Source organism: Nothoprocta perdicaria, unplaced genomic scaffold (assembly GCF_003342845.1).
Source record: "Nothoprocta perdicaria isolate Ctin4 unplaced genomic scaffold, notPer1 scaffold_370, whole genome shotgun sequence".
Taxonomy (NCBI): Eukaryota; Metazoa; Chordata; class Aves; order Tinamiformes; family Tinamidae; genus Nothoprocta; species Nothoprocta perdicaria.
Genome location: NW_020455611.1, coordinates 267,240 through 294,957, shown reverse-complemented (window position 1 = coordinate 294,957; position 27,718 = coordinate 267,240). Strand labels below are relative to the sequence as shown.

The 27,718-nt window shown below is 42.7% G+C and overlaps 1 protein-coding gene across 3 annotated transcripts in view; it reads left to right on the top strand.

Moving 5' to 3' along the window:
- The window catches only part of CAPN6 (calpain 6), a 47,113-nt gene extending 20,829 nt beyond the window's left edge, over nt 1–26,284 (top strand). For all 3 annotated transcript variants that reach the window (XM_026044545.1, XM_026044544.1, XM_026044546.1), the window contains exons 3-13: nt 6,780–6,911; nt 7,324–7,532; nt 7,896–8,088; nt 10,495–10,688; nt 12,407–12,484; nt 12,746–12,941; nt 16,087–16,209; nt 17,869–18,071; nt 18,709–18,830; nt 24,370–24,506; nt 25,911–26,284. In XM_026044545.1, the coding sequence (XP_025900330.1) occupies nt 6,780–6,911; nt 7,324–7,532; nt 7,896–8,088; nt 10,495–10,688; nt 12,407–12,484; nt 12,746–12,941; nt 16,087–16,209; nt 17,869–18,071; nt 18,709–18,830; nt 24,370–24,506; nt 25,911–26,093 (1,770 nt within the window). In that variant the 3' untranslated portion in view covers nt 26,094–26,284. The remainder of the gene's footprint in view (nt 1–6,779; nt 6,912–7,323; nt 7,533–7,895; nt 8,089–10,494; nt 10,689–12,406; nt 12,485–12,745; nt 12,942–16,086; nt 16,210–17,868; nt 18,072–18,708; nt 18,831–24,369; nt 24,507–25,910) is intronic.
- Nucleotides 26,285–27,718: the final 1,434 nt, after the last annotated feature.

The following is a 27,718-nucleotide window of genomic DNA, read 5'->3' as shown; positions in this document are numbered from 1 at the left end:
AAATTTTCATAGCACTTCCTAAATGTTCGTACAAGAGTGACCATCTTTAAAGGATTTTTTTGTTGTTGTTGTTTAGACCAGCTTTGATAAGAAGAGTTCTGAATCTCTTCTGTTTTCCTGGAACATAACTTCAAATCTAACTGCCTATGGTTTCTGCAAAGCTGTTGTGGGACTGGCCAGTGAAAACCTTCCCATGGCCAGGAACAGGCATTGCCTAAGATGAATGGGAACTGACTTCATATTGGGATTGTCAGAATTTCTCTATACTGTTTTGCCTCAACTGGCAAGCAAAGAGGCTAATTTCTGAGTGGTGGCACTGACTCATCTTTTGGTCATTTCTGTCCTTTGCTCAATTCCAGCTAACTTAAAGGTTTATTTAAATAGACAGTTCCAGAGTTTCTGTTTTTTCCTTATCCATAATACATAATGCCCTCCTTGAAGATAAGGAATGCCATGTGATCCTTAATAAACTACCATCCCTTCTACTACACACCTTGTACTAACCCTGTTTGAACTGATGAAGATGCAGGGCTGTTGACAGTGAACTTTATTTAAAAATGGTTGTGTCTCTTGTTTCCATATTGATTTTTCTCTTTCTTCTGGCAACTGGATAGTGTTCTTTTGTGTCAGATGGGGGGGGGGGGGGAAGTATCACTGAACTATGTATTTTATTTTCAGTATTTTCAGTATTCTGTGAAAACAGGTAGCTACAAACTAGAAAGATGACTGACCAAAGCATGAAGCTAAGTAAGGTCATGGGAATAGTGGCAATGCTGGCCATTTGGCACACAGATTTTTCTCCTATCAGCTGCAGAAAAAGTGTATTTAGTTGCACAACTACCCTTAAGAATTTTACCCTTCAGCAACTGCTGCTGTTCCCCTGATTTCCAAAACTTCCTGAAATTTTTGAGGAGAAAAAAAGCTTGTCCTAAATGTTTTATTCATTTTGTTCTTTTTGCAATATCCTCAAAGAATGACTTATCCTAGGCAGAATAACCTAACCTACAGAGAAGGAAAAATATGGCTTGATTGGCAGAGAGATGAGGCAGCTGTGATTTTCCTTAAGTGCCCTCCTTCAGAAAGCACTGCTGCTGTGAGTTGTTCACTTTCCATCACTCAAAACTACAGACACACAAGTCGTGTGCTGATAACTTTCTTGCTGTTGAAAAGAACCTCTTTCCAAGATGAGGTTTAAAGATGTTTTAGGAGTAGAAGTTGCTCCTTATTTTCAAGTTGTACAAATAAAATCCCTTTTGGTAGTTTCTGTGAATTAAAGCAGATGTTCTGCAGTTACTAGATTTGGCTGAGAAGTATAATTGCTTTCAGTAGCAAGAAATAAAGCTGCAGCCACTGTGTAATTTTTGTGCAATATTTTTGTTTTATAACTCTGAGTTTGACCCATAGGCAGGTAATAGTATTCCTTAAAGTGGAAAAAAAGCAGTTGTACAGACTGGGCAAGTTGGCATCACATATTTCAGGTTGATTCTGCACAGTCTACTTGGTCTTTGCTCCATAGCAACATTTTCTATTTGCTACTCTCTTTGGCTATAAATTGACAATATTGTTGACCTTTTGGACCACATTGGAGGTTGCTGATGTCTATCCTCCCACGGCGTTGCTGCCATGAAACTTGCTTACGTTTGGGCTGGAGACAAGCCTAGACACGGATGTCACCATCCTGGCTATGGCTCACATGGCTCTGGGCAGTGAGGGAACGGAGGGAGCTCTAACACAAGGGCCAGGCACTTGGCTGCTGGGAAGACCCTTTTCCTGAGTCGGGAGGTGAGCAATCTGCTAAGGGTCTTGTGGCCCAAGAGCACAAGCTCCAGTTCTGTGCAAATATTTCTGTGTTAATAAAAGACATACTCTATTTTACATGACCATACACTGACCATTGCCAGAAAGGATGTCCAGACTAGAATTTAAGAGTCTGGGCTGTGTCCTATTAAAACTAATGGAAGAATTTTACTGACTTACATAGGCTCAAAAAAAGTTGAGCTATGCTTGTACAAAACTTCTATTAAAATAGCCAAACCGCATTAATTTCAAAATCTGTTTTGCTGAAATATACCTAATATTCTTTTGCAAACAGCTAATTCACTTCCTCCTAAAAGGCGGTGACCAAGACTTGAGTCTGCGCAAGTCCCTGGAGATGGAGCAGAAGTTCATGCAGGGGGTGTGGAAAGGCCACGGCTGCTGGGGCAGAGCGAAGCCAGAGGTGCAGGCTCCAGCGTCCACCCGGGATGGAGGCCTTCCCCTCCATGCTGCCGCAGAGCATTTCAGGGTTATGAAAAATCGTGCTTCGAAAGTTCCATCCACTCTGCTTTTGAAATTATTTTTTCTCAGTAAAAGCCCTTTGGTAGAGAACAGGTGACCTCTTAGTCTAGTGCACACAGATATATAACCTGGGGCTGACCTCAACCACACGAGCATGTGCCTAGAAAAGAGATCACTGGAGGTGCTCTGCACTGGTCGTGAAGAAGCCCGTGGGTCCAGATATCTCCCACTTTGAGTTGTTTGATTCTGAGGTGAGTGGCATAGAAAGTTGAGTATTTTGAGCTCCCTGCTTTAGGCTTTACAAATTCTAATTGCTAATGATTTTGCATACATTTGTAATTGATTTTATTCAGTGCCAAAGACTAGATTTGTAATTTCCTTATTCCTGCTCGTGGGCAGCTAATCCAACAAAAGCTCCTTTAATGTTTTTGTTCACAATACAGTGTTGAGCATGATTCAGCCCCAAGTAATATCTACTGTTTAAGATGACACTTGTTTTTACTGGAGCTCACCATCTAAAATCACAGTGGAGAAAGCATTTTACAAGAAAACTTTAGGTTAGCTTCTAGAAAACAGTGTCTTTTCTGATGGAAAAGACTGCTTCCCACCCCACTCCAAGTTGCAACCAACAGAAGTGATAGTTTGGTTAAACCCTTCTCCCTGGATTACATCAAACTTCTAGTAGTTTTGGAATGTCACAGAATGAAGGTCCATAGAATCATTAATGAGTGAGAGATAAAGGAAACTAAATACTAATACACAGTGGGCAGCAATATTACCTGATGAAAATGGTGATCTTGGTGAAAAGCTCCTCAGCACCTTGGCTAAACCAACAATAATAAAAATCTTTCATGGGGGGGGAGTTAGCTTCAGACTAGTTAACACTTTCTTATATTTTAGCAAAAATAACCTAAAGAATAGTTACATTCTGTGGTTTGACCTGTGCTACTTTGAATGCATTTCCTTTAACCATTTGGACATATATAACTGATGTATAGCACTGGAGTTATTTGGTAGTATTGTCATAGACACCAAGGTTGTTATTTTATGTAGCAACTGTTTAAAAGGTAGGGGTCTCTTCTGGCCTATTTACCTTGTTTTACATGGTCAATGAAGGGAGACAGGCCTSTCTCCAGGGTTATCCCACTGTGAGAAGTGCTTAACATAAAGGCTCTGAATCAGACTTTGTAAGCATCTTGTTTGCATCTTGTTTGGCCACAGCGGAGTCTAGACACCTAGCTGGGATGTTACCTGAGGTGAGTCTGATCCTGAGCGTGGCAGCTCTGTTCACTRGCACGTGAGGGAAAGTAGCACATTGATCTAAACCATCACAGACAAAGACATTACAACAAATGATTGCAGGGGATATTTCTAACAGGATGACTGGAGACCAGAAAGTCCTTCCTCGCAGTCTCGAGCGATTTCTGGGTATGTGTGGCAGAGGATTCTGGTGCAATAAACACCACGTTGTTACTGAGGTTCAGGAGAAGGTCATCCCTACAGCAAATCATCTGTGCTCTTTCCAGCAACTGTCMGCAATCTGCATGAGAGCAGCTTCAGCAAGCCAAGGGTCAGGTGAAATCTAGCAGCAGCCAAGATACACACCACATTGCTTAACATTTGTGGGTTTTTTTCTTCCCAAACATTGATTCAGTTCCTCGCCAAGTATCTATGCCCTGTAGACAGGGCAGGACTGAAACCCATGGCTTTCATTTAGTGTTAGTCACTGCTAGCTCCGGACTGGAAATGGCCAAAAGAAGAGTGCTAYAAAAAATGTTTGTGAGGAGTTTGGTTCTGGAACATGTTTTATTGGAGACAGAGGGGTGGGGAGAAGCATTTCTCAATTTCCCGATTACTGAGTTGTCTTGTTTGCAAGGCTGAAACAAACTGGATACTCTTTTYTGATGGATTATCATGCATATTTGCAGTTCATTCATGACTAGACCCCAATTTCTTTTTGGTGAAAATTTCTTTGTGCTCTAAGGGGTTCATAGACAGCAGGATTATTGCTTAACACCTTTATCATTCCATGGGCGAAATTTTCTCAGACATAACGAGGTTTCAGAAGACTTTTTGCTTGTGATGAAGTATCTAGCCTGGTTGGACAGTTGTTTTTCCATTGTACTGAGCACAGGTTCAAGAAACATCTGTCACAAGTGGCATAGGACTCGCAGATTTGCGCTTGAGGCAGGTGTTGAGATTGACCAACTTCTTAAGGTCTGTGTCAGTGCTATTTCGCAGGTTGCCATTTGTCCCCTCCAAGCTGCTTGGTGTCTTCTCCTTTCTCCCATTTACTGATTCATTTACTAGCTCTGTTGGAAAGAGATGAGCCAGTTAATGTCAGACAAAGTCGTTAGTGAGCCACCCTACTTCTCACAGCATCAGTGGTATTAAATCAGTATCATTAAATGTCAGATTCTCGAGCCTACGCAGTATCAGATAGAAAGTGGCACAAATGGACTTCTAGCATSCAAGTGAAATTTTGAGCATGAAACTGAGAAGGGCATGATTTTCAGCAGAACTCTGAGCCTTTGTAAGCTCCTTTACAGGCTCTATGCGACCTAATTATAGTTCTGCAGATGGCATTTATTTTAGTATGCACATGAAGAGGACTGGCAAGAGCTCTATATCTTGGCTCTGTGTGTAAATAATAGAGCAAAATGCTTTTATTAGTGTTGTTCTGCCAGAAATAGTGTGACATTGATGTTGTATAATAAGACCCGGTAATCTCCTTGAAGTTTTTCCCTGGAAATGTGAAGGTATTTCTCTTGTTCACAGCTTATGTGTTTTGCAGACTGACCCAGGGGAAAGGAATTTGGACTAAACAGCAGTGCTTGAAAAGGACGTGCTCCTGGTGAAACTCAGAGCCTGAGCATCAGTGTGTAGGCTGCACCCATAGGGCAAGGTAGAGCAGGTGTCAGGGATCCTGAAAATGCCGTGGCAAAGTTATTGTCTCATGTTTCTACTTTTAATTCCATTGCTGTTAGCTGGCTTTTTCTTAGCTGTTCTAAATTGTCACCATGTTGGAGAACTGATTTTTTTTTTTTTTTAAACATGCCAGGGAAAACCAAAAGTGCTTAAAAGATCCTCACAAGATCTGCAGAATAACATATTTAAATAGCACATTTCTGTTCAGGGYTTAGATTGCTAATTTCATCTAGGAATTATTCCTTGCAATTTTCTGTGTTACATAAATGGTAAAAAAAAAAAAACAAAAAAAAAGTGGTTCAAACTAACTGTAGCTTGTACCTGGGTGTTACTGTGTTTTTCATCTGTACCATACAGTGACAGTCATCATAGAAGCTATTATAATGCCTATAAGTAATGGCAAGAGAAACAGGGATGATGTCATTTTCTATCACTGCTCTTACATCTTAGATGCCTAGGACTCTTAGGCAGTTTGATAAGTAAAGATTTATCAAGTGAGATTCTGAAGAATTAAGTGACTGCTGTGAAAATAGAGAGAGGGAGCTTCTAAGCCTGTTTTTGGCTTCCTTTATTGACAGAAAAGTTTGGACTATTTTAGTCTTGATGGATCAATTCATCCCGTTTATTATGCTGATAAAACAATGTTTTGAAGGAAAAAACAAAGTGGAATGTAATACAGCCAGTGAGGCATGGAAAAGGGATATGAAACTTGAGCCAACCCGTGCTTGGTCTAGATTATCTACTACCCTGTTGAAGCCAAGGCAAGGTAGTCAACTGATATCAAGCTCTGATGCAGATTGCTGCATCAGTTGACACTAGCTAAAGTGCTGGCCCTGCTTTCCTGCTGCCATCCTGCGTCAAGATGTGCAGGCAAATTGCTGTATCTGTGTGTTACATGGATAAGTATCTTATGCACAGACGGTTTCCTCATACTCACYATTTTGTTATTCAGAATTTTTAGTAAGTCCTCGTAGTTTTTTCTGAGTGAAGCCACATTTAAGAAATATTGACWAAAAACAGCGTATCATACAGTGACCACTCACTTGTTTCCTAAGAGACATTTAATTTTTTTTATTTTATAAGCTACTGTTAGTCAATGAGTAAACTCTCTTGTCAAATACTGCCCCAATGTCAAATAAATCTTCCGAATGCTGCATTCATGCTAGTCCTCAAAATTCACCTTCAGCTGTGTACAGACCTAGGAACACATCCAAAAAGAAATGGCAAATGCTGGTTGTTTATATAGGTAACATAATCTGTGTGTGAGCACGTAAATAAGCCTGTGTATCTTGTCTTTCAAATATACTTGATACTAGAGGGCCTTTGAACTACTCTAGCGTAGAAATTCCAGGCTTTAACAGTGGGACAATAGCAAGTGTGATGTTATATGACATTATATGTAAAATGTTATATATAAAAGTTATATATAAATACTAATATTATATATTTAAATGATGTTATACATAAAATAGCAAAATATGATGTAGAACAAGTGTGAAAAACTATAGCTGGTAAGGGATGCCATGCTCACTTCTACTGTGAAGTTTCCAGCAATTGGTGGTTTGTTTTGACAGGAGCTCTGTGAAGATCCTCACCTGTTTGTGAACGGAATCAGCTCCCATGACTTGCACCAAGGCATACTGGGCAACTGCTGGTTTGTGGCCGCATGCTCCTGCTTGGCTCTGCAGGAGACCCTTTGGCAGAAGGTGGGTGATATGGTATGGCTTGGTAGGGGAAATAAGGTTAATAAAACCTGCTTGATTCCCTATCTATCTACGGATGATTTTCCCTCTGAGACTAATATGCAGCTGATGAGTGGTAAGTTTTGGAGGATTCAGATATTCCTTTTCTTTGCAAGTTCATATTTCATGTTATGAGTCCCCCCTCTAGCCCATAGTCCTTTTGTCCTTTCTGAATTTTATGTTCCTAAAAGATTATTTCAAATGGGATTACGCTTAGATTTGTACCAAATTCACCATCGCTTTTGTGCTTCAGCTATTTAAGATCAACTGCTCATGAAGCTGAAAGCTGGTGTAGTGAGTGCTCCAGGGCAGTCTGCCCCCCGAGTAAGTGTTGACATACTGCATTTGGTGAACTTTGCCTTGCATGATTTCTCAGGTGATTCCAGACTTTAAAGAACAAGAATGGGACCCTAAAAAAACAGAGAAATATGCTGGGATTTTCCGTTTCCGGTTCTGGTGTTTTGGAGAATGGACAGAGGTGGTTGTTGATGATCTGCTGCCAACAGTGGATGGGAACTTGATCTATTGCCACTCCAATGTGAAAAATGAATTCTGGAGCGCATTGCTGGAGAAAGCTTATGCAAAGTATGAAGTACTTCATTGTCCTGCTGTCCATCTGCTCATTTTGTCTCTCAGCCTTATCATACTTTCTACAGATTTTAGGTTTGCTGCCAGCAGAAAGCCTAAAATAATTAAAAACTCTTCCTATAATCTGCATGCTGGATGTGCACTCTAAAGCAGTCCAGTGCATTCAACTTTAGCAGCTCAAAACCCTTAAGGATTTTTCTGCTCCTTTTGCTGGAACCCTACCAAAGCTCCATCTACAATTCACACTTTTTGCTTCATTTTTTCCTGTGGTGTTTCATAAATATATTATCTACATTCAGGCTAAATCAGAGCCCTTCTAATGACTACTGGGTAAGTGACAATGTTGTGGGTTGCCTCTAGGCTGGCTGGATCTTACGAAGCTCTAGATGGAGGCAGCGCTGCAGATGCAATTGTGGATTTCACTGGAGCAGTGGCAGAATCTGTTGATCTCACAAAGGGCGAATACAAAGAAACTATTTCCGAACAGATGAAGCTRTTTGAAGACTTGCTGAAAGTGCATAGAAGAGGAGGATTGATCAGCTGTTACATCACGGTATGTAGAGAGAGATGGATTTAAAGAATTTTCTTTTTCAGTTAATATTCTTATCTGGAAAAAAATACCACTATCAGTATAAGTACATTGAAATTGTCCTTCAGCTGTGAGCTTTGGAAACACTTTATGTGGAAAAAGCTAACAAATTGGCAGTGCTGTCAGCCAAGAACAACTCCCAGAGCCACCAAACACAGTCACAAAACCACAGAGCTGTTGTGCTGCTTGCCACATCACTGTGGACCTGCAGTCCAGTTCCTTTTGAATGGCCACAGCTGGGTAGTGACCCAAGGTTAATCTGCCTAGAATGCCCTAATTTACAGTCCAAATGGCAGCACTCAATTCCTTTATTTCTTATGGAAATCCCTTTACAGAAAACACTCTGACACTAACCTGCTGAGGCTTCTTCTCTCTGGTTGTGGTGACAGAGTCACCTTGTCAGTGTGACGCTGGAGCTGAGCTGAAGACTGACCTCCCTTAGGTACTCAGGCAGGCCTATTTGTTGATAAGACTCCCTATCAGGACTGACCAGTGTAACTGCCTATGCTAGTTTATGCCAGGTAGCCAGCACAAGTGCCTACACTAGTCTGAGACTGTCTTAATCTATAGAGAAAGGCTGACTTTAGATAGGGAAGGCTTTTGCCACCCATGGGTGATTCAGGGTGATGCAGTGCTGGTTCATTTAGAGACTTTTGCAAATATGATGGTAGTTATCCAGAACCACAGGATATCATCCAAGTTTGGAATGCTTTAAAAAAAAACCCTGGCTAACAAAGCCTGGCTAAACGCTGTATAAACACTCCCCCAAACACTAAAGCAGGCTCTTTTTCTTAACAGGAGCCCTGTGAGGGGGCAGGCAATGTATGGGGAGTTGCACTGGAAAAGTAATTAATTAATTAGGCATTGGGAATCCCTTTGCTTCTTCCTGGTATTTTATTGCTGTCAAATGAAACAGGTGCTTTTGAACATGATTGCACAGGGGCTGCTTCTATTGATTTGGTTTCATTCATTTACCATATATCACTTTGTGATAGAGGCATTCTGTGCACAATGAAGCATGTTAAATGTAGCCTATGTAATACCCAAGTGGCTTCACTGCTGACTTACAAACATGCCAACATTTTCCTTGGAATGTAGAACAGTCCTGAGCTTCAGCATTTGCAAATTTGAACAGACAGTAGATATTTAAATATATTATTAAAATAAATAAATAAATGTTTTCGGAGCGAAGTGGCAACAGCAGATAGCAGTAAGAAACGCCTGGGGGGTAATGAAGGGAGCAGGAGTGAGCACAGGCTCCTGGGCTGTCAGGGATTCTTATTTGCTTTTAGTTGTGAAAAATGCGAGTGAAAGTGTTACATTGGAGAAAACCCAAGCCCATTGGAAACGCCAACCAGTCTTGACACAGCACGTGAGCTGATTCTCTAGGAGCTGTTGTCAGTGAAAAGTGTGGGGATCTTGGTGAGAGTCTCACAGTTGCCGGAGCATCTGTCGGTTCTGATTTGATAGAACTTTATCTCTTTCCCTTTCTCTCTTTCTTTTTTTCCACTGATTTCTTATCTTTCAGGACTAGACTAAGCACAGTTGTCTCAGTGCAGCTCCTGCATCTGGTCTAAGTATCTGGTCTAAGTAGACGTCATCCTCCTCCAAAGGCAGAAGAAAGGGACCAGGTCATTCAGAGCCACTTCAGCATCTTTATATGACATTGCTTTTCTGTTTTTAGATATACCTATAAGATTTGAGCCTGATCTGATAAGTGAAAATGGAGTCTTTTTGGTAGCAATTGTCACATATTCTTAGATGAGCATCTGATCAAGCTTAGGTCACCCAGCAGGGCAGTTCACTGCCCAGTCACTGCTGGAAAGCAGGATGCTTAAGTGAAGTCTATGAGGAACAAACCAAGTTCCTATCAAAGCCTGCAGAGCTGACACTTAGTAAATGAGGGGGACCAGCCAGGTCAGGTATGAGGTACAAGGCAGATTTGCCACACAGGTAAAAACCTTTCTTGATTGTGCCAGCTATTTTTAACCACTGTGGGTAGTTCTTTATGGTTATGAGATCCACTCCAACAAAGAAACAGCCGCTGGAATCACCAGCTAAATCCTTAGGTCCTACAGGGCGTCCAGTTAAAGAAACCACCAGACAGTGCTAAGTCGTTACACAGTCTTTAGTATCCAGAATGCTCACTTGTAAAGTTGACAAGATTTTGCAGGGACTGAATTAGGTTATGTGTCAGCCAGGCTTTCACTCTGTGCAGCCAGGAGGAGACAGTATGGGCAGAGCAGGCACTCTTCTGTGCTCCGGGTCTCCCTCTGCCAGGGCTTGTCTGCAACTGTCATATGGAAATCCAAATTGCTCAAACACAAGCTTTGAGCCTCAAATTCTAATTGCCATTTCTTGGTGCTAAAGGCTTCCTCTGACAGTGCCAATGAGATGGAGACAGCGATGGGTCTCGTCATTGGTCATGCCTACTCAGTGACTGCAGTTCGCAAGCTGCGCCTCGGAGAAAGACTCATCCTCTCTTTTAAGGCAGAAAAACTCTTCATGATCAGACTGAGGAATCCCTGGGGGAAGAGGGAGTGGAACGGTGCTTGGAGCGACAAGTAAGTGCTGCAAACTCCAGTGTCAAAGGAATGAAACTCCATTTGGGGGCTGCTGGAAGTTGGATGTATGATTAAACRCTCTGAGACACAACGTCAGTCTGCAGTACTCATTGATGGCTGAAGCGTTTTGCCATCCCTTCATGAGTATAACRTTTTGTGAACAAATGAGCATCTCATCCTGAAACAGTAAGGAGGAAATGACTGCCTAGCCCTTACTTTACTGCATACATCATTCTCCTGGCACATTGGAGCATGGGTAGCCAAATACCCCGTAATTTAGACRATGAGTCAAGAACAGGAGGTCTCTTCCTAGCTTCAGCATGGAATCTCTGTGACTCAGTTTCCCATATGTAACTACTAGGGATAGTGTAAGTCCATCATTTCAAAATACAGACTGATGAAAAATGCTGTAAAATTACCACATTTGTAATGTCTTGAATAATTTTGTCATGAGTTTCAGTGTGACCCATGGGCTTAGTAGCTCCCCCCTRGAGATGAAAGTGACTGCTGGAAGGGATATATGCTGTCACTTATGAGAAATGTTTAACTAGGATGTTACAGTTCAACTCTGTGCTTCACAGTCTCTCACTCAGAGCCATTAGCACTGTATAATGCAATGCTGTTAATGACAGCATGTTAAATACCCATCTTAATAGGTTACATGGCAAAAAGCTATTCCTTTCAAATACAGCTTTAAATAGATGAGATGCTGAGCTGGCAGAATGCAAAGAAGAGTGAATGTCTGTAGTTTCAGAATGTCTGTAGTTCAACCTATGTGATTCTCAGCTACGATTTACCATGGCAAAGTTGCCACACACTCTGATAGAAACACTGAGAAAGGGCTCTGAAGTCATTTTGTACATTTGACCTAGTAGAATTAAACAGAGAAATGGCCAATTGGTTAAAAAAAGACTGCTATGACAAGCAACCTCCTCCCTCCTGACAACCCCTTTCTGCTTTATCTGACAAGGACTTATTAGAAAGGGAATAAGAAATCATGGCTTCATATGCAGCATATAGGGAAAGAGGTTCATGCTGTCTCCTGTCAGACAACTAAAGCATCAGAACATTTGAAATTAGGTTCCTGTGTTCACTGCAGCCAGCAAAARGGGCAGATGTCTCCAGGTGACCACACAGCACACCGAAGTCACAGGGCAGTGCAGGCAATGGGATGTGTTTGTAGTGTCCTGTTACCCTGGAAACTGGACACTAAGACTGCAATACAACTGTTTCTTCTTGGAGGCTCTCTGGGGAAATCTGGGCAGTTCTCATCCCTACTTTATCTAGGGAGGCTGAAAGACAGAGATAACATCCTTGCCTAAGTGAAGGTCTAAGATTCAGAATGCTGCAATGCAGGTTATTTATCATCTACTTTTGAATACATTCTCTTTAAGAGAATGGAATCAATCTGATATGCCCTTCCACACCAGCTCTCTTAAGGGAGAGTGTAATAGAAGAAATCAATAAAATTCTGCTCTAGTTGTGCCAATTTGCCATTCATCACGTATCTTTTTTATGGTCACTTTCAAATCAATGCATGTTTTTAAACTATCCTTCCATGAGCCACATGTTCTTCAGTATAACTGACTCTTTCAGTACCCTGATGTTACCTTTTTAAAAGGGGCCATGAGGGAATTTTACTTGGAACTGTTTTTCTTCTAGATAATAATATTTAATTTAATAAATTGTATTTGTGGTTATTCCCCACCTCCTTCTAGTTCCGAGGAGTGGAAGAAAGTCAGCAGCTCCGAACGTAAGAGGCTGGGACTCACTGTTGAGAATGATGGAGAGTTCTGGTAAGTGAGAGTCAGGCGGGTCATCTCAGGGTGACCCAACACACTGCACATTGGGTTCTAAGGTACTGTGATTGCAGCTTCACAAGTGTTTCTGCATGGAGAGATTTCCAGTGAAGCAGTTTGTCCTTGACTTAATCTGCAAAACTGAGCCGTGTCTCCTCTTTAATTACTGCAAGATTTTGAATGTTATTTTGGCTCTTTGGATCAGTCGCACTGTTTATTTTTAAATAAACACTAATTTCTTTGTGTTCCCTGATTCAGGATGACGTTTGAGGACTGGTGTAAAAATTTCACTGATGTGGACATCTGCCGCATAGTGAATACCTCCTACTTCAGTATCCACAAGACCTGGGAGAAGAAAATGATGCAGGGGGCTTGGACAAAGAATTCAGAGCCCCTGCTAAATCGTTCTGGTGGATGCTTTGATAACAGAGAGACCTTCCTACAAAACCCCCAGGTGGGAATTCAGTTTCTGTTCTTTGAACAGTACTAAAGTGTGTCCGTCTTAATTAGACTTCTGAAGTATCCACTTTATTTAGGACTCCGTACTGACCACCTGATACAAATCTCATTACAGGTGTCTGTCCTATGGGAGTTCACTGCATATTTCAGTGATTTTCAGTGAGATCTTTCAAAACTGTTTGGATATTTATTTAGAACTGACCATGTTTAAGGCTGATGAAACAGGGACACATGAATGAGTCAAGTCCTACCTAGAATTTATTTAGTTTCTCATTTGTAGAAAAACAACAGGTTGCTTTTCTACTGGCAGAAATCTGTTCACTTAACACCCTTAAACGTCAAGAGGATCTGGTCCACATTAATTAGTATCTCCTTGTTCTAATTTAGGGTTTGGAAAGTATCCAGTTTGTGGCCCATGAATATTACAGAACTTGCCTTGTCTCATTCTAGCTGGTAACTCTTGAGCTATTCAGTTTATCTACTCATCCATTCTTCTTCCCTTTCTCAGCTTTCTCCTCCTCTCAGTATTGTACATTTTCAGCCCAGTGTATGCAGATACAGGCGTAAAACTGCTTTTCCTGTCAATGATTGCTGGCCAGTTACTCTTTTAGGCATTACTTTGAAAATTCATCTTTCTGCTTTTTTATAATTCCCTAAATACTGAGTTGTTAAAGATGTTCCTGTCTCTGCTTTTCTGCACTTATATGGGAGGTTTGTGTCAGCACCTTGCAGTTTTCTTTGCTGGGCCCTGGGGAACTGTAGCATTTGCTGTTCAAACTAGAGTGATCTGAAACTCCCAGCTCATCCTGTCCTTTAGGTGCAGACAGAGAAACAGTTCTTCACTGCTTTAGCTTGTGCCAGTGCCTCCTTCCAAAGGGCAATTTTGTTCACATGTTCTTTCTGATATATTGAAGTGTGTGTGTGGGTCTTGCTTGCAAGTGTTTAGCTGCCACAGAGAACAAAAATCCATAGCTGTTATGGTTGAGTACAGTGCCCAGTGCACTGGAAGGACTTCTTGTTCCAGTTTTGTCTCAAGGCTGGTTTATTAAAAGGCTCTTCATAGCAGTGCTGGGACATATTTATGTTAGCTTAGGGTCATTATAAATGACTGTGGCAGGATATGCTATGATATTCTAGAGATAATCTATCCGGTCTTCCAAGATCAACTTCCTGATTCTGAGACCTCCTGTGAAGTTCACCTATTCAGAGGGGAATTGTGACAATTCCAGATCCATTAAAATAAGGGAATTTAAGCCAGATATAAACGTATTTCTACAGCCTCCTGCTGATTTTCGAATCATTACCCATTAGCACAACTGAAATGTCATCAGATTAAAGGTCTTAAAAGCCACACACATGTCATCAGATCGAGACTCTGGAGCCCCTGGTTTCCTTTCCGCAGTTCCATATGCCCTGGGACATGCCAGGCTCATCCCAGGCTGTCTGACAAAGTCACACTGCATGTAGTATACCAGGGACAAGCATTTGAATGTGCCCCCATACGTGTGACTGCATATTTATGTCTCTCTTAGGCTCTCTTTGCAGAGGCTCTTTACAATCCTTAGGAAATGTGCCCGGTGCTGAATAACACACAGGTGAGGGTACAAAGAAACATTGATTTTGTTCTAAGAAAGAACCAGCTCAGAACAGCAGGCAGTAGTTCTGCCTGCAGTAGTAGGAAGATGATCTGGATTGTAAATACTGGGAATAACTAATGAAGGCCAGAGGCTTGGGAAGGAATTGATTTTCTTTGCAATACTGCTGTGCTTCAGCCAGCTGCCTTGGTTGCTATTTCCTGCCTGTGCGGGAGAGAGTCAGGGGTGAGAAACAGGATGATACTGCATTCTGCAGAGCTCTGACCACAAGGGATGCGGAGTCCTTACAGGGGATCGCTCYGCAGCAGCAACCACAGCAATCTCAGTATCCCCCTTGGGCAGAGCTCAGGGAGAACTTGCTTTTCAGCAGCATTTGGAGAGGCAGGGAGGAGGGAATTGAACCTCTGATGATATTCCTCTCCATGCTAGAAGTCAGAAAGCTCTGGTTTTGCTCTAACTGGGGTGTGTGATACAGCAGTCAGCAGACACTGCTGTGGTTTTACGCTGTTATGCATTTTTTTCAGTTAMTGGCCTGTAAGGATGGAGAATACAACATCTGCCTAAACTTTTTAAAATAGCATCTTCTTGCCTTCTTTCGTTGCTTCAGTTTAGATTTGTCCTCAGTATGCAAGAAGAATCAAAATTTAAAGGTATTTTTAAGAGTGAAAGCATTTGAATGTTAGGTTTCTTTGCAGAACAAAATTTTATCAGAGATTTTTGCCTATTGAAAACCTTTGAATTTTCTGGAAAACTGATCTGACAGTGATATTTTAATAATGTAAGCAATGCAAATCTGATTTTTTTGAAGTAGGACTTGCTGTCTAAACTTTATGTAGTTAGCTTTAGTTGGTCTTAAATCCAAGTTAATTTAAATTGACTTTAAATAGATAAAAWGTTTGCATGCTAAAGGTGCTAAAGTCCCTTAGCTGTTTTCACCTGGATATTTCTAAGACTCTCAGGAAAAATAAGAAGGACCAAAATTTGTGTTCCTGAAATTCTTATATTAAATAGGAATTGTAGGCGCAATGCAATTTCAACTGGCATTCAGAAGATTCCTTCATTTGTAGATCATGTGCAAAAAATATGTTTGAGGTTCACAGGCTCTCAGAAATCTGAGTTATTAAAAGAATCCAAAATGATCAAATACTCCATCTGGAGTCCATTTATTTTTTGTTTTAGAAATCTCTCCCAATTTATATAAATCTAAATACAACCTGATTTTTGATCTTTTGCTTTTTGGGCAGCTGTGTTTTGTTGCTGCCTCAACAGTTATTTTGTAATACTGTCTCCTGCTGTCTGCTAGGAGAATTACTTCCTTCAGTATCTGATACTTCTAGGTTTTTTTAAAAAGACTTCTATTATCAGCATTAGTTTTCATCTTTGATTTTCTGAGAATGTCTCTGTCATGCCGAACTCTCTCCCCACACACACACACACAAATGAATTTTCAGGTACCTCTGTCAGATATATGTGTATCTTCAGTGATGGCTTTATATACGTCTCCTAAGGCATTTTTAACAGCTCATCTCTCCTCTCTTGTGCTAGTACATCTTTGATGTTAAGAAGACCGAGGACAAAGTGTTGGTCTCGTTACAGCAGGAGGATCGGCGCAGGTACAAGAAAGAGGGGAAAGGCGAGAGCATCCCCATTGGCTTTGAAATCCTTAAGGTAGGTAGCCAGCTATGAGTCTCACACACGTGCTGCATTCAGCCACTGGGGCTGCCATTATGCCCTATCTGAGGTAAATTCAACTTAGTTCCATTCTAATGCCACCTGAACTGGTGAAAGTCATTTTTCCATATTATAAAAGAAGTTCAAGTACTTTTTCTTCCTCAAGCTTGGATAAGAGAGATTTTTTTCTGTCATAAAAAAAACAAACATTAGTGCTTGAAACTCTTGAAACTTGGAGGATTTATTTGTTGTTTTTTTTTGTTGGTGGTGGTAGTGGTTTTTTTTTTTTTTTCATTTTCTCTTTCCCCTTCTCAGTGGATTTTCTCTGTTCCTGCCTCCTTTTCATCAGGAAATACAGCCAAATGAGTTTGAAAAGTTTGCAGTTTTTCTTTTGCCACATAGAAAACCAGAAGAGTCAAGGTGCTTTGAAAAGTTGGAATAGCGAAAATAAATGAACAAATGTGAAAAAGAAGCAGAGGGATCCCAAACAATAATTTAATTGTAGTTCCAGGACAAATTGACTAATATAATTAAAATGAAACCACAAGAACCCAGAGAAGAAGAGAAAATCAAGAAAAACAGCTGTGGATCTGCTTTTTCACTAGGGATTAGGATTATTTTATCATCTGTTGCTACAACTGGTGGGGCTACACTGAGTCTATGGCCCTGCCCCAGAGAACAGTAAATAATGGTGCCATATAGAGCTTTTGCCATTTGCATCACACCTACACATTTGGACACTAATATGTTAACCAGATATATTTAAAGGTGTTGTTATGGGAAGTGGCATCATTTTTTTATTCCTTATTCTTGACTAGTCAGCCTATCAGGCAAAAAGCCTCAGAAAGAAAATCACACCTTCAGAAAAGTGTGATAGAAATAGCTCTATCTGCTATTTCTGTGTAATATTTTTTGTTTCAGAAATGTTGTTGCCTGCCAAATGCATTAACATGACTAAGGGCCTTTGGAAGAYCATGCCTACATTATCCAAAGACAAATGGGAGCTACCAGAAAAGAATGTAGGGCTGTCCTTGCCCCAGGAATTGCTGAAGAAAACAGTTAGTGTTTAAACTGTGCTGTTGCAAMCAACAGCTCCTAGAAAAGGATGTTAATAGCTGAGCACAGCTTCAAGGCTTAGAACAAATCATAAATAGTTATTCTGTSGTTTTTGTATTGGGGAGAGGACAACAAAAATGCAGCTGGGGGCATTTGTTCRTGGTGTGGATTGAGAACCTGCTCTTAGGCACTTTGGCACACAGAGTGTGCTGGAGAAGTAAGATGAATTTAGTGGATGGAGTTGTTGGTGTGTATGTGCATGTATGAAGGACTTTTATGTCCCTAACTCTGCCCTTACAGTATTATAACTTTGTTATTAGGTGTGTGTCTTTGCCAGGGCACCCCTTTCCTCGCTTAGGTACATGTTTATACCACTGCAGTGAAGTGCAGAACAGCACTGCTCGGCAGACAGTGTAGGCAAAAGCTTTGAGCATTGCGTTGACCATCAAGACTATGTCTGCCCATCTCCAGCAGGTGAACTGTGCCAGACCTTACGTTATCTCTTCTGCTCATAAAAGGCTGTGACCTGTACAGGGAAAGTCTTGCCTGCTGACCTCACCTCTCATATCCCTCATTGCATCTACTGCTTTTTGGCTTTAGGTGGAGGATAACAGAAGCTACCGGCTACACAAGCTCACTGTGCAGGAGAGAGTGGCCACATCTATGTACATCAATACACGCACCGTGTTCCTGAAAAGAGTCCTTAAACAAGGCCGCTACGCACTTATTCCAACTACTTACCATCCTGGCATCATTACAAAGTTTATCCTGAGACTCTTCACAGATGTGCCATCAAAACTCAGGTACTTGGAACATCACAGTGGTATGGGATCTYCCCTTGTTCATATTGACTGCATCAGCTTGGAAGGGGTTGCTGTCAAATGTCCTTGGCTCACTGACATACTTCACTTGAGATTTAGGCCTTGAAATAGTTATGGTCATCTCCAAGAATCTCCATGTGACTCACTGGGATTGGTACATGGTTAGGACATATAGCAACCTAGGAGCAGATAAATGAGTTTGTGTTGTTTGATCCTTTAGTTAGGCATTTGTACTTGTCTCCAGTTCTAGATCTGAACTCCCTGAGTGCTGGGGCTCACAAGTGCAGTTCATACCATTTGCTTCTCTCTCTCTCTCTTGAAACCATTGGATATCTGTGAGTGTAAAACTAGTGCACAGTGAAATTGGACCACTGAGTTCTTGTTTTGATATTATTTTCTATAGTTTCAAGTTTTCTGGGTCACTATAATGCAAAGGATGACTTGGGTTTGCTTTGCTTTTGTTTCCTTAAGTACATCATGCCTGTCTCGCAAACTTCCAGGATGACATGTGGGGGGAGAGTATAAATCTAATGTTCCATAAAGGCCCAGCTTCCACCGCTATTATTTGGTTGCTTGCTTGACTTTCATCACCACAGTTGTTTGCCTTGATTTTTTTCAGAGAGCTGAAGGCAGATAAGCCCAAAATGACCTGTTGGAGTCTTCTTTGTGGCTATCCACGTAGAGTCACCCAAATCAAAATTCAGTCTGCAGAGGGCTTGCAGAAGCAAGACAGAGCAGGTGGTAAGTGTAAAGTAAACTTGGAAAGATGGGAAGGGCTTTCTCAGTCCTCTAAACTTGAGCTGAATAATTAAGCAGGCAGTCAGAAATTACCCAAACAAATTGAAAGTTTGTGGGAGGTKTTTGCAGCAGTTTGTACAGTCTGCTTGAAAGGAGAGATGAGATGGATATGACGATGCAAAACAGCAAGAGTCTTGAGTCATTTCTGCTGGTCCAGGCGCGCAGTAGCAGCCAGACACTCCTGAAGGGCTTTTTCTGGAGAGCAGTAAGCAATTCACCTCTCAGGGCTTTCTGTTTTGTAAATGGAAGATGCCCAGATCCAGGAAGGCAGTTGAATAGCACACACTAAGGCAGCACATTTCTCCTACCTCAGCAATGTCATTCAGGGCCTTCAGAGCACTTTGCTGTTTGTTACCACAGGCTTAGTAGCATTTCAGGGAGGAAATTGCTATATTCAAACAAATACCTTCAGCTGGGCAAACTGAGAGAGAAAGAGGTTAAATGGCTTGCACAGKACTAGAGGTCTATATGTCAAAGGAAGCGTCCTGAAATGAGAACACTAAGATTTTCTTTAGTTCCTGATGGTGACAGTTAATTAAGAAATTGTCCAGCACTTGTCATTTGCTTTTTTCTGCACCTGCTCTCCATCTACTACCCTTCGCTATTCCCACTGGAATAGAAATTGGCAGTCACATCCTGCCCCAAGTGGTTGGTAGGGGGGAATCAAAGGAGCAAAGACACTGGTGAACCTGGAATAGGAAACTAAAAGAGACTGTTGAAACACCATTTGCTCCAGATAGCTCTTGAGTGTTCGTTAGCTTAAGATGCAGAACTCAGCTGCAGTAACTCCTGGTGGTAGAGAAGTGAGTAGATGTAGGCCTGTAATACAGTTCATCTCCAGCTTCAAGAAACAGCTGCAAAACATCTTCCATCAGCTGGTTACAATTTGATTCCAGTCCTCTTTCCACACTTACTCCTGACACCTGCAGAGTGGTGACCAAAAGTACTTTTCACTGTGCAGGGTTCTTTCTGTTGACTCTGGTTGTCCTTTTAGGGGACAGGAATGTTGGAGGGGAGAGATGTAGGAAACAGTTTCGGTTCATTTTTCTTGGCACTTTTCCTTAACAACAGTGACCGCATACACCTCAATCAAACACTTACTATGGCTCCATATGCTCAGAAAGGTGGGATGCATGGGTGAGTCTGAAGGGGCAGTTTATCACAGGAAGAGCAGAGGAGCGGAGTATGATTTGGAAAGAGGCAGTTCTTTTTCTTGTTCTTGCTCTGTGAAGGATACTTCTTTTTTTTCTTTTTGTTCCATTTTTGAATTCCTTAAACATTGTCCTCTAACAATCCCTCATAAAAGCCAGTTCTCCACTCTCAGCATTTCACAGTCATTAGCACAATTGCAGCCATGACAAGATCCTTCAAAAGAGTTGCCTGCTGTCAAAGAATGCAGCTCCTTGCTGCTCTCTCCCCTCTRTCTTCTCTGGATCCACATCAGGACCCTCTTGCATGTTTTTCTCAAAGGGAAGTAGGGGCCAGGCATTTAGAAAAGCCTCATTTCTGTACATGTATGATTTCTTCCCAGAAGAAGTGAGTTTAGACCGTAGTGTTCCCTGGGTGGTTACCAAAATACCAGCCTTGACTAGCATTTATGGTGTGAACTAAACTTCAAAGTCAACAACAGTCTGATCATCAAGTGAGATGAGGGAAGAGCTACCCAGCAATACCCACGTGCAAGTAGAGATTTTCTCTGCTGCAGCATCTCAGCCAAGGTACGGTATTTCTTATGCTGAGTCTCTGCCACACATCTTCCTTATTCCTTGTTGTCTGGCTGCCTGATGATAAAGAAGGAGAATAGGGTTCTTTCTAAGGCTTCTGAGAACTGAAACACCTCACTGCATCTCTGTGACAAAGTCTGCCTTGGAGACACCAGCTCTAGTATATCTAACCTCTGACTTTGGGGTGTGCAGTTGAGGAAGGGAAGATAGTCCTACAAGAGGAGAGAAGCCTGAACAGAGATGCCAGTTTTGATACAGCTTAAGGGAGTTCAGACTTGAATGCACTGTTCAGCACACAAGCCCATGAGTCTTATGTGAGAGCTGAACGTATTTCTGAGCAACTTCTTAAAAAAAAAAAAAAAAAAAAAAAAAAAGAAGAGAGATGAAAAAGGTCGAGAGGCAGAGCGAAGATTACTTTAGTAATTGCAGCATGACTCCCGTGCAGGTTGTCATCAGGACTCTTCTGACTGCCAGAAGGAGACAGTTTAATCTCTATTTTAAATGTTTGTTTGAAAGCTCCTCCTTGGTGCTGTCTTTGATCCATTTTCCTGTCTGGAAAACTGAATGGATGGTTTGCTGGTGCCAACGTTAATGGATGAGTCTAACTGCCCACACTAATTTTTTTTTTTATCTGTATAGTGGCTGCTTCTCTTGGAAGTACCTCTCTCTGAGTTAGCTTGTTCTGAGGTTGATCCAGCTCTCTGTGAGCCAAGTATGGTGGGAGATCTGCAAAGACACAGAAGTGCTGCTCTCTCGGAGCATTTCCTCCAGGCATCTCACAGGCCTATTCTGAAAATGGCTCTCACTGCTGGCTATCACGCTCTTTTCCTAACGGTGTATCTTTAAGATTTTTTTTTTTTTTTTTTAAGATCTTTCCACAGAAACTTTAAGCTGAATTCAATACTTCTAATGGCAGTTGCCCAAGGAGAAGTCTGAGAAATAGAAGGAAAAGAGAGGGCAAAAAGCACCTTGCAAATAGCCAGGCAGAGCACAAGAAGGAAAGTGGGGAGAAATTGGTGGCCAAGCATTTGCAGAGGCCACTTTGAATATTCTCTTTTATTATTACTTGAATTGCAGGAGAAGATAAGGAGCATCATGTGGACAAGGACTCAACTGCAAAGGCAGAGCAGTCCAAACTGCTGTGATTGTCCAGGCAGTCCATACACCCCAGCACTGTGTCTGCTCTGTTTGGCCCTTTTTCCACTTGTCAGATTTGTCATAACTCTGTGTATACAGGGTTTAGTGCTCAAGGCGTAGTCTGAGACTTGTGTGCCTGAGAACTGAACCTTGTTCTTCCACTGCCAGAGCAGCAACTCTTGGTGCTTCATTCCCAATTTATGGTGGAGGTGCTGCTTTTCCATGGTAGCAACCATTCCTGCAGTGTCTTTGTATGGGTGTAAATAAACCAGGCAAATTGCTGCAAAGACTGGGGCTTGCTGAAACTGTGAGGGTCTCTTGTCTCATCGCACATATGCAACTCTCCCATTTCCCTCTCTGCTTCTGGACTTGGGAGATGGTCCTCCTAATGTAAGTGACCTTTCAGCAGGGCCATCGTGAAATCATGCTGTGTGGGTGCCTTCCAGCTTCCTCCTAAATCTTCCTTTTTTTTCCTTTTTTTCCCCCTCCCTCTTTCTGAGAATTTGAATCTGTTTCTTTCCAAGACTGCTTCGATTTGGCAAGTCTCCTTCCTCAACAGCATTGTGGTCCAGCAGATATGTCTGTTAACACTGAAAGCTCTGTCCGTATCCCAGTCCTCCTTATGCCCAACATCTCCTGATTACAGTTTCTGATGGGCTGTTGCTTTGCTGTTTGCCTAAGGTCAAAGCAGTTGACACTATTACATGCAAGACCCAGTTTTATTCAGTTTTGCTTTCCCAATCTCTTTGCAAAGGGAGGAGCTGCTCCCTCCCTTGTCACAGAGCCTGGTGCAGCCTCCTGCCCCAGGGCTAAAGCCACACATTCAGTGGCACAGAAAGGAAAAGGCAATACCGGAGAAGCCAGTGCACTGCTACCTGCTAGAGCAAGTGTGATACGTTGTCAGGGTAACAGGCTTGCTGGGGCTCTGGCCAGGGCTAATCACTGTGCGGCAGATGGAAAAAGCTGCCGCTCTCTCGGAAATGGAAGTGGCTCCTTCTGCTTTGGATGTAGCTGTTRTGGGATTTATTTGTGTGAAATGTTGGTATCAATTCCTGTAGCTGAGTGAGGTGTTTGAGGGGAATCTTATGTATGAATCGTTACAAAATGAAAGATGCCTTAAAATTATGCTGTCTTATGACTGTCATTCCAGTGGGGGCATTTTCWAGCAGATGATGACAAAACATAAACACGCTTGACTCTATCTTAACACTTAGGCAGATATGGTGAACTTGATTTTAAATCTTTCTATATAAAGTAGAGCCATCTATCTTTACTAGGGATGCTGTCATTAACAATAGGAATGGACAGAAATAGCCGTGCTGAAATATAAAAAATATGACACAGCCCATGTTAAATATTAATTTTAGTTAATGAAAAAATTAAATATAGAATTGTCTAGTTCATTCCAAGGAGAAGGCAGGTGTTTCCAAAGAGGCTGTTGCTCTCTACTGGAATGGAAAGAAACCTTCAACATTTAGCACAAACTGAAAATGTTCAATCTGAAAACAGCAAAGCATTTCTAGAATGTTTTATCAGTGGCTACAAAGCATTTAATTTACATCTGATTAGCGTGTAATCTAAAATATTACTCTCTAATGTGTTATGCTAATATAAGATTTAAAATGACAAGAATCAAAATGATAGGTTCAAAGAAACAGGGGGGAAGGAAATGAGAAATTTGTGGACATTTGCTTTGATCGTTTCCCACAGAAAATGTTATTGAAACCAGTGTACTCCTACAAGGTGTTTTACATTTTGACAATAGTTTTTCCTCCAGCTTTCAGGCCTATTGCAAATGCCCCTGCTAATGCTAACACTCCTGGCAAAATGCACCTTYCCACTTGCAAGTCTCTGGGCCCCAAGATGGGCTTTGGGTGATCCAAAAGCAGCTCTGTGCCTTTCTGGCCTGCCTTCCTTGGGAATGGGGGATGATGAGTTCTTTTGACCTTCCATTTTGATCCAGGCACCAAGTACCATCTGGCTGCATGTACATACATGTGCATTTTGGCTTTTGAGACTAGGGCAGTCAGGAGCKTAGAGTTTCACTTTAAAACCTTTCTCTTCCCTAAACCAGGAGGATGTACAGCAAGGGGATGTGGAGAGCAAATGACCCTCATCAAAGCATAAGGGAGGCCCCATGGTGGCCTGTTGAGCAGTGTTAATATTGCCATTAGCTTAGGAGCTGGATGTTCATGGCATTAGGGCTTGGGCAGCATCCTTTCCATAATCTTCTCAGGATCAAAGTGCCTGCTGAGTGTGAGGTTTGCAGTGGGGATTGCTATGTATTCCCTCCAGAGTGCTCCAAGATCCTTCTAGGTGCAAGCATGCATCGTCCTGTGTGGATTATGTGCCCGTGGTAAGTGCTGTGTCCTTGGACAGGACTGAGTTTGAGCTAGTTTCATAGCAAACAGTGCTCAGCTCCTACCACTGAATAACCAGCCAGCACTGGCAAGAATGAGATGTTTCACCTTGGCAGCCGGTGGAAAGCCAGCAGTGCCCTGGTGCCCTGTTGACGTGTCCCCTGCTCTGATCCTCAGCCAGGAACAKGAGCAGATTGTCCCTGCTGGGATTCCCAGCTGCTGTTGTGTCTCCTGACAGCTGTGCCACTGACTGTGTTTTAGGAGCAGATCCCTATGTGCTCATCAAGTGTGAGAACCAGCAAGTGCGCTCTGCCATTCAGCAAGACACAACCAGCGCCGTCTTYGACACACAAGTGATTTTCTACAGAMGAAACATYGACAGTCCCATCACTGTCCAGGTGAGCTGGGCTGTGCTGGGTGGGCTGCCAAACACAGGCGAGGGAGCACTACCCATTTGGAATGCTGACCCATAGCAGTGGCTCCTTTACAAGGCCRGTGCCCAGCCTTGAAGAGTGAGAATTACTGTTCCCCTTAGCGGGCTACATCTCAGTCTCTTTGGTTGCCCTCTTTTCCGCAGAATAGCAAGTGATTACACTTACGGCTCAGAAAGCCTGATTTCTACGCTCTGAAGGAATTCCCAGAATTACCTCATTTGCTACCTGAGAAAACAGGAGCAAAGCAAAAACAACTGTTGTCTTGAGTGAGTCTTTGAAGTAAAACTAAAGTTAAGGCTACAGCTGAGAAGTTTTTTATGAAGACTGTGAGTAGGATGGTATGTCAGTTTGATATACAGTCATTTAACATCAACCAAATATAAGAGCTATGTCTCCTTCATCAGTGTAGCAAGATACTACAGTGAACCTCTGAATCAGTTCACTATGCCTTACAAGTGCCAGAAATTAAAGTGTTTTTATAGCACTGTGCTGTAAGCAGAGTTATATTTGTGAGTGTTTGCTGCCTAATGTAGTATCAGGAACTTCTGTCTCCTGATGCTGTCTGAATTATTAGTATAGCCTACAAGCGTTATAAACATAAGGAAGACGATAGCAGTGTTCCTCCCAGCCCACGGACTGCACGYGTGGATGAGAGGGAGTTGATACAATGGCTGCTGGAGGGCAGTTTGTCTCCTTGGCATATGCAGGATTTACTCTGCTGCCTAATCCATAGCACARGTTGGATTTACAGGTGGGACCTCCCCGCTCCTGCAGCGCAGGCACCTTCGCTTTCCCAGGGTAATTGAAGGTTAGATACTAGGGAGTTTTGCAGACTAAGCAATCTGATGGACACGTGCCACGGGCAGCCTCCCGGCAGCGTGCCGTGTTCTCCCATCCCCGAGCAGTCTCCGAGGAAGGTTGTGGCCGAGGGTGCAGGGCCCCTGGCTGTGCCGGGGCCTGGGTCTCGCAGAGCCAGCAGCAAAGCACAAGGTGCCGCAAGGGGGACAGTGCGTGTCGGGGCACTGCAGGCGCCGTGCTGCGGTCAGCCTCATTGCGTGTATATTTGTACTGCTCAGCAGCTCAGAGAAGAATTTTTTATTATTCCTCTGCTAGGCAGGCTGTGGCCTAGAAAGCAAAAAGCTGCATTTAGCTCCTTATTTGCATAAGGGATGCAAATGTGGATGCAAATGTGGACACACACAGACCCCATGGGCTTTAGGAAATTAGCTGCATGGAGATGTGGCCRCCCTCCTCACTGCCCTTGCTGGGGTTAATGGGAATGACCCTCCTCTGCCACAGCCTTTTCAAGTGGAGTGTGAAAGAGAAGTGCTGCTTCAGCTGCAGTTATTTCTGCTCCCTCCTCCCTAGGTCTGGAACAGCAATGTCTTGTGTGACCAGTTCCTTGGACAGGCACTGCTGGCAGCCTCACCCAGTGACCCCAGCGAAGAGCAGACTCTGCAGCTCCGAGGGAGAGGCAGCCGGGAAGCAGCCGCCRTGCCAGGTCGCATCACCGTCAAGGTTTTCTCGAGCGATGACCTCGTGGCGCTCTGAATACCAAATGCCACAGAGCCAGACAGAGCTGTCACCTCGCAGCGGGGGTGCTTGTCTGGGCTTTCTGTGCGGATGGCTCAGGAGCAAAGGTTGCACAGAATCAGCATCACCTAAAAAAATAACAGTCTATATTATCAGGGATAATGGGAGGCTTGCAGGAGGGGGAACAAATACATATATTTTTATATGTATATGTTTATATATACATACATAAACATATATATGTTTATATATATAAAAAAAAATAAAACACACACACAAACATATAGCTAGATAGATGCAGTAAGCACATCAGACGATGGGCCAAGCTAAACGTCCCATCCTGTTAAACCACGAGGATCTTGCCTAGCTCTTGACATGGACACAGGAGGAGCATGTGACTCCCTGCATGGGGGTATCCGTCCTCAGCAGAGGAGGGGAGGCAGCCAGGGTGGCTGCATCTCCAGGGTACCAGCAGGTCGGTGGTGTGGAGGGCATGTGGTGGACTTGTAAGGCTCATTCCTTGTCCACTGCTGGACCTCTTGTTACGTGATTTTCTCTGAACTTTGACAAGAATTTTTCTTACATAACCAGTCTCATGCATTTTACTGTTGCTGCTGCGGATCGGATGATTCTGTGCCTTAGCTGATGTTCTCACCTGAGCAGTCATAAGCAAAAGATCAGGTACATGCCATGGCAATGTTAAAATAGAAGGATGGTGCTTGTAGTCCCTAGTTGAACAAAATAGCCAGGGAACTCTTTGCCCCTGTGGCTGCTCTCAGATTGTTTTTTCAGAGTATTTTATTGCCCATTCCATGCTGGTGGCTCTCAAGTGGGTATCTCTGCCAGATGAAAGACACCTCCCAGTTCAGCAGTGGCTCCACCCAGGGGACAAACTCAGTGATAGGAGCCCCTTTGTTGCAAAGGCTTTCTTTAAAGCACTCACTGCTCAGCTGGAATAACACTCCTTTTGCCTCATTAGATGTGATGGGTTGCACTGGACTGAAAAAAGATACAGCCACCTCCCACCAGGGATAAAACAACAGTGCTGTGCCTTGTCTCATGTTAGGTTTTTCTGGCGCCAAGTTTTATATCAGTGTATAGCTGATAGAGCAGACGTGTTTGCTAAAGGCTGTGTGTGATGCAGGGCACAAGGGGATTGTAGATGCCCTTCAAGGTAGGGATCAGGTCACACTGCCTTGTGCACCTAGCCCAGAAGTAGAGGCTCCTCAGCAGGGCTTTCTGTGTCGTCAAGCTGCAGTGACTGTGGCTGTGTGAGAGGCTCATGCTGTTAGATACCCTCCTGCCCCCTCAAAAACACAGTGGTCTGGCTGTAATTGCAATACTGAGTCTGAGAGTGAAACCAGAGCTGCTCATGCTGCCTTTCCTTCAGATGCAGCGTTTGGTTTCTTTGTACCTGGTCACCACTTTATGCTTTTTTTTGTTTATAAAATGACTCTGGATAGAACTAATGTTTTCACAAGAGGTTTGTGCACCCCAAGCATTGCTGCTGAGGGAGCAATACCAACACCTCAAGGCTGGGCTACAACGTATTGAGTGTTGTCGCCCGGGCATTGGATGGGCACTGGATCGCCTGTGTGTGTGTGCTGAGCTCATGTAGTAGGCTTTTCTTTGGCATGCTTGGG